The sequence below is a fragment of the Pseudomyrmex gracilis genome, unplaced genomic scaffold, assembly GCF_002006095.1.
Source record: "Pseudomyrmex gracilis isolate BER0280 unplaced genomic scaffold, ASM200609v1 scaffold_1090, whole genome shotgun sequence".
Lineage (NCBI taxonomy): Eukaryota > Metazoa > Arthropoda > Insecta > Hymenoptera > Formicidae > Pseudomyrmex > Pseudomyrmex gracilis.
Genome location: NW_018021674.1, coordinates 8,920 through 15,532, shown reverse-complemented (window position 1 = coordinate 15,532; position 6,613 = coordinate 8,920). Strand labels below are relative to the sequence as shown.

The following is a 6,613-nucleotide window of genomic DNA, read 5'->3' as shown; positions in this document are numbered from 1 at the left end:
ATTCTTCACTTTTCATTTATGCTCCTCATATGTTTCATTTTTCTAATTATTCTTTTATGATGTTAATATTTTTTTATTAAATCGAAATGTTTCTATAAGTAATAAGTGCAAGAACGAGCAAACGCCGAAAATTGATATACAGTTGCTAGAGCGAGGCTTAACCGCTCGCGTTAGCCGCGTACGCTATGTTTATGTTGAAAGAAAGAGACAGTAGACATATCTCTGTTCTCTTCTACCGCCCGAAGACGGCCGAAGCGTCGAGCGCACACGTACACGGCTGCTTGCCTGTGTGCGTATCCCCTCCACTTGCTGTAGCGTGCTGTAAGAGAGTCAAAACTGGGCACACTGATCGGAGGGCAAGCGAAGCGATTGCTCGCCAAGAAGCGCTGTACGAATCGTACGGCCCGCTTGCTCTCCGATCCTCGCGCCTACTCTTCGAATTCCTGACGCGCTGTGTACATACGCGTACGTATGCACGCACGCATAATGGAAAGATATAAGGCGAGTCAGTCCTGTTGATGCGCAGTAGTCTAAAAATAGTGGGGAGCGGACAGCCAATCATGAGAAGCCCATTTTATAAATATCAGTATGGCTGACGGCATGCTTTTGTAACCTATGTATACAGTGTTAGTTCATGCTGTATATATAAGTGTATATTAATATATTATTGTTCTAACATTATTATTATATATTATTATTTATTAACATATTGTTCTTTAAACTTACAATATTGTTTTTATCTATAATCACCTGTGTACGTTTACATTCCGCGCACATAAAATGGGCCTTCCTTGATTGATTGACAAGTATGTTACCCACTCTTTTGCCGCCATTATGTGCAATGACTTACCTTATATCTTTTCTCCATGTACGTATGTACATGCACACACATACACACACATACACACGCGCGCATGCATGATTACTTTCAACAAGATGTAATTTCTCTCACACTTTTCAGAAAATATAGCAATATTTTTTATTCTATGAAGAGATCCGAGAGCTCGGAAATCAATCATATTAATTTGCCGGCGAATTTAGATGTATGTGTGTGTGTGTGTATGTGTACTCTTTTTAAATATTATCTCTTGAGTAGTTAAAAGACATATATTTCGTTTTTAAATTCAAAAGAATTAAGATGCATTCCGTACCTAGACATTACTGTATCTCTTTCTATATAACGCTTTTTTGTACCTCTTTTTACATTTGTTATATCTTTTAATGGTTTTTCTAAATTATCGTCGTCTTGGTTACTACTCAAAGCTTCAAGTTTTAAAGTATCAGTATCTTCTGTGTTATCAGAGAAATAACTCTCTTCCTTTGATAATGTCTGTACTAATAGTTCAAGCTTCTGCTGAAGTACTTCACATTTTTCTCTCAAATCTTGGTCCCCTGTGTTTAGACTGACTTTCAGTATATGTGATGCGAAATCTTTTACTGTTTCACATAAAACTCTGTAGAAGAAAATCTTAGTTTAGAATTTACAATATCTATACATGTTTAAAGATTCTGATAATTTTATAGTGGCAAATCCTATAATACCTCCAGTCCATATCCAACCAGAATGATACTTTTTATTTGCATTTTACACTCTATCCGCAATAAACTTAGAGGAGTAATAGCTAAAGTTTTACACTCGTAATTTTTAACTCGTGTTTTAACTTGTGCAATTTTTTTATAATTAAATTTTTTATAATTAAATTAAGTGTGCACGTGTAAATTAAATTAAATCACTTACTTGGCACTAGATATAATTACGGATTCTTCATCAGATTGCAAAATATTTGTTATATGAGCAAGAACACTGTCCTCATACTGATGAGCTACGCTCGGTTTTCTAGAGTAATCATCTTGATGTAAACTGGTTTTGCAAGTTGTCAGAGACATACGTTCAAATGTCATAATACTCCATCGATCTAGCATCTTTGTACCTGCTTTTTCATATTTTTCTAATAATTGAGGTAAGTGCGTGTCATCATCGCACGACGACCCCCAGCCTAATACACGTGCTAAGTCATTTCCTGTTCCTAAAGGTAATACTCCAACCTGACATTGCTTCTGTAAATTAAAATAAAAACACAATATAATTATCTGTACACATATACATACATATGTGTATATACATATATATATATATATAGGGTGATTCAGAACGACCCGTTATCCTTGAAAATACATATTCTTGACTAAATTCTAAGACAACTTTTTATCTGGCAAAATTTTGTCTGAAACTTACTTTTTGAGTTATTAATAAAAATAGTTGACTTACCATGAGTCGGATGCAAGAGGTAGGCAGGGGCGGCGCAACTCACCATCAGACGCGAGCGATTACGTGTGGTGCCTAACGCGATCACCTGATCGCTACGCACTGTTTCTATCCCTCTCTCTCTCTCTCTCTCTCTCTTTCTTTCACTTATTTATTTACTCATTCGTAATTTGTATCATTTAATCCGTGCATCACATAAATCACTGTCAATCACGGTGAGTTGCGCCGCCCCTGCCTACNTCTTGGATCCGACTTATGGTACGTCAACTATTTTTATTAGTAACTCAAAAAGTAAGCTTCAGAGAAAATTTTGCCAGATAAAAAGTTGTCTTAGAATTTAGTCAAGAATATGTATTTTCAAGGATAACGGGTTGTTCTGAATCACCCTGTATATATATACACATTATAATTATATATATGTGTGTATATGCGCGCGCACGCACACACAATTTATATACAGGATGTTTCGTAATTGCCGTCTCACCGGATGCCATCCGCGCTATTGTATTCCGTCGCTACGGCGCGACAGACTGGGCTGTCCTTACACTGAATGCACGCTGATTAGCGGATCTTTATTAATTAATATCTCGTTAATTATTGCGAATCTTCCAAAGTGGTATAGGACTTTTCGTCTTAGAATAACTTCTTCTACCTGCCTACGAGCGGTGAGACGGCAATTACGGGACACCCTGTATATACAGGGTATCTGACAACGAACTATAAAGCCGGCATGTGTAGGTAAATCGAGTTATTCTGAACAGAAAAGTTATTTACCATTTTGCAAAATTCGCAATAGTTATTGAAATATGAATTAATAAATTTAAGCCAATGAGGGCGCGGAGAGCGATGATCGGACTCTATAGGCGTGCATAATTATCAGCTCTACTCCTCGCTCGCCGCTGCTCGCTGCATACCGCCGAATAGCGCCCGATTGCAAGAAACTGAATCGTGCCGCGCTTGTTTGGTTACTCCGCCTCTCGTTACTAAGAACATTATATGAGAGAAACCATTTTTCTTAACATCGTGCACGCCTATAGAGTCCGATCATTGCTCCCCGCGCCCTCATTGGCTCACATTTATTAATTCATATCTCAATAAATATTGCGAATTTTGCAAAATGGTAAATAACTTTTCTGTTTAGAATGACCCGATCTATCTACACACGTCGGCTTTCTAGTTCGTTATCAGACACCCTGTATACACAGGGTGTCCCAAAATTGGTGTAACATCTCTCGTGAACAAATAGAAGGAGTAAATCTGAGTCAAAAAATCTTACCATTTTGCTCAATTCGCAATAGTTACCGAGATCTTAATTAACAAAGATCAGCGAATAAGCATACATCGGGCTGTCTTACGCGCGTAAGACAGCCCAGTGCGCTTTGCGCGCTTACGGTGTTGCCCGTAGCAACATATAGAAGGAGCTAATATAACAGCATATACTATAACATATACATATTAAGATGTTATCGTGCGAAACGTGCCGGGCTGTCCTACGCGCGTAAGACAGCCCGATGCACGCTTATTCGCGGATCTTTGTTAATTAAAATCTCGGTAACTATTGCGAATCTAGCAAAAAATAGTATAGGACTTATCGACTCAGTTTTACTCCTTCTACCTGTCTATGAGAGATGTTACACCAATTCTGAGATACCCTGTATATAATTTATATATATATATATATATATATATGCATATATATAATTTTTTAATAATATTTAATTTATCTAATGTATATGTTTTAATATATATTTTGATAAATTTTTTCTTAATAAAACAAGCATATAAAAAGTTTTAAATAAGGTTTTTAGAGATGCAAATGTTCGTACTTACCGCCTGTAAAATAACAAAGCTTTGTACACATTAAGAAACGTAATACATACCATACACACAGTTTTATCTGGAATAAAATTTAAAAAAAGATACGCCATGCTTGTTTATAATAAAAAGCTCGAAAAATTTAATTAACATTAGCTGCGATATTACAAATCTACCCTGATAAGAAAACATTTACAAAATTATGTGACGAAATCTTGCACTAAAATTGTAATTTGCAATTATATAGATATATTTTAGAAAATAGATGTAAAAACATTGATCTTTTATAAAATATTTATAGTTGTTTGCAACATTACTTTCCAAATACTATTTCGGCAAAAGAATAACGATATGGCGAATCATTGTAGCGGTATATTTGCAAAATTAATTTCAAAAAGAAATTATCCAATAATTGAGAAAAAAATCTCAGCTATGTGATGTTTAAAATATGTAGAAATATAATTGCATATGAAGAAATCAACGTAATTCATGTATATACTTATGGAAATGCATAACGACTTTTTTGCAATTTTTGACAAATATTATTTACAAAATTTTATTTCGACAAAACTGTTGCGTTATGGCGAATCATCTTAGTGCAATCATTGCAAAATCGTCGTCATTCGTGATGCCATTTTTGTGCAATATTTTCACAATTTGCTTATTGAGGTATACTTTATGAATAGTACATAAAAGTAATTACTGTAAAAGATTGTATAAAAGCAATGTGCAGAGAAAGAAATATGTGCCTTGATTAGAATAATGAAAATTGAGAATAAATGATAATTGTGTAAAAAATCATGCCGAAATAGATCAATGAAGTCAATGGTAAAACAAGCGTTGGCTCACATTCATTCCAAGTCGATCAATTTCTGAAAGTACCCATCCCACGGATCCATCTCCACTGCATACTAGAATCCGGAACGGATTAAAGTGACGGAACAATCTTAATCTACTTGAAAAAAATACACTTTGTACACTTACTGCACTTGCGTATACAGTTTTTCTTATGATAAATAAATCACATTTTTGTGATTAATTCGTGGACTACGTTCCAATATTCACTGTCAATATTGGAAATCTATAGCACATGTGATGTAAAGTATAAATTTTTATCATCGATACATACTTTGGCAGAACAAATAGTGTACAACTAAGGATGACTTAAATAAAAAGTCGGAACGTTTTGTTAAAAAGTATTTTCTCTATACACCAATTACTGCAAAACACCCTGTACTGGTTCGCATTAGCTGATTATTCCAACGTATCATTTGGATTCACCATTTCGAATCGGAGGTCACCTCTCAATATATATACAAATATAAATTTTTAGTATTGATAATGAATATTGGGACGTAGCCATTGTTGTTACATACAAAAATGTGTGTTTACCCTGGACCTGGTCCTCCTTTTATAAGATCGAATACTTGTGCGGGATTTAGTAACTGTTTAAACCTCCTAAGAAACTTAACACCTTGATTGTCACCAGATTTACTATTTACGTATACTAAAAGTGGACTGCACCCTGTAGGTCTAACAACTTCCCAGGCATCATCACTACCTAATGATCAATTACCATATTATTTATTAGACAAATTTCTTTTTACAAAGATTATGATCACAGAGATCTTATTTTTAATATATAACCAGATAGTAACATAGTTACCTAAATACAAAGCCGTGGGAGGAACTACACTAAGTTTTACTGGTCCTAGCGGACATTTAATACTTATGGCAGGTCTGCATGCTGTGTGTACAGTTGCTCTACACCATAAACACCGCCAATCCTGAAGTCTACAAATATATATTATAAAAATATATTATTTTTTATAGATTTTTGCTCAATGCTACCCTGATAGGAAAACTTTTACAAAATTATATGACGAAATCTTGCACTAAAATTGTAATTTGCAATTATACAGATATATTTTAGGAAATAGATGTAAAAACATGGATATTTTAAAAAATATTTATAGTTGTTTGCAACATTACTTTCCAAATACTATTTTGGCAAAAGAATAACGATATAGCAAATCATCTTAGCAGTACATTTGCAAAATTAAGTTCAAAAAGAAATTGTCCAATAATTGAGAAAAAAATTTCAGCTATGTGATGTTTAAAATATGTAGAGAAATATATAATTGCATATGAAGAAATCAACTTAATTCTTATATATACTTATGGAAATGCATAACGACTTTTTCGCAATTTTTGACAAATATTATTTACAAAATTTTATTTCGACAAAACTGTTGCGTTATGGCGAATTATCTTAGTACAATCATTGCAGGATCGTCGTTATTTATAATGCCATTTTTGTGCAATTTTCACAATTTGCCTATTAAGGTAATAAACTTTTTATATAAAAATAAATTCTGAAGTATAAACGAATACCTAAGTACAGAGCCACATGTCTTTTCACAGACAAAACATTTTGAGGACACTGACAAGTTTCCTTCCATCCACTGATGTGGCATCGTGATGTTCTGTAATAATAACGATATTAACCGAATTAACACTAATTAAAAAATA

At 34.0% G+C, this 6,613-nt stretch overlaps 1 protein-coding gene across 3 annotated transcripts in view; it reads right to left on the bottom strand.

Moving 5' to 3' along the window:
- LOC109861855 (diacylglycerol kinase eta) overlaps positions 1-6,613 on the bottom strand; it is a 23,630-nt gene that overhangs the window by 14,341 nt on the left and 2,676 nt on the right. For 2 of the 3 annotated variants that reach the window (XM_020441694.1, XM_020441695.1), the window contains exons 4-9: positions 6,476-6,567; positions 5,748-5,875; positions 5,474-5,642; positions 4,931-5,033; positions 1,739-2,058; positions 1,152-1,454 (exon numbers count right to left, since the gene is read on the bottom strand). In XM_020441694.1, coding sequence (XP_020297283.1) covers positions 1,152-1,454; positions 1,739-2,058; positions 4,931-5,033; positions 5,474-5,642; positions 5,748-5,875; positions 6,476-6,567 — 1,115 coding nt within the window. Of the gene's footprint in view, positions 1-1,151; positions 1,455-1,738; positions 2,059-4,146; positions 4,164-4,930; positions 5,034-5,473; positions 5,643-5,747; positions 5,876-6,475; positions 6,568-6,613 lie in introns of those variants that run through there. The other variant, XM_020441696.1, reaches the window with a different exon arrangement.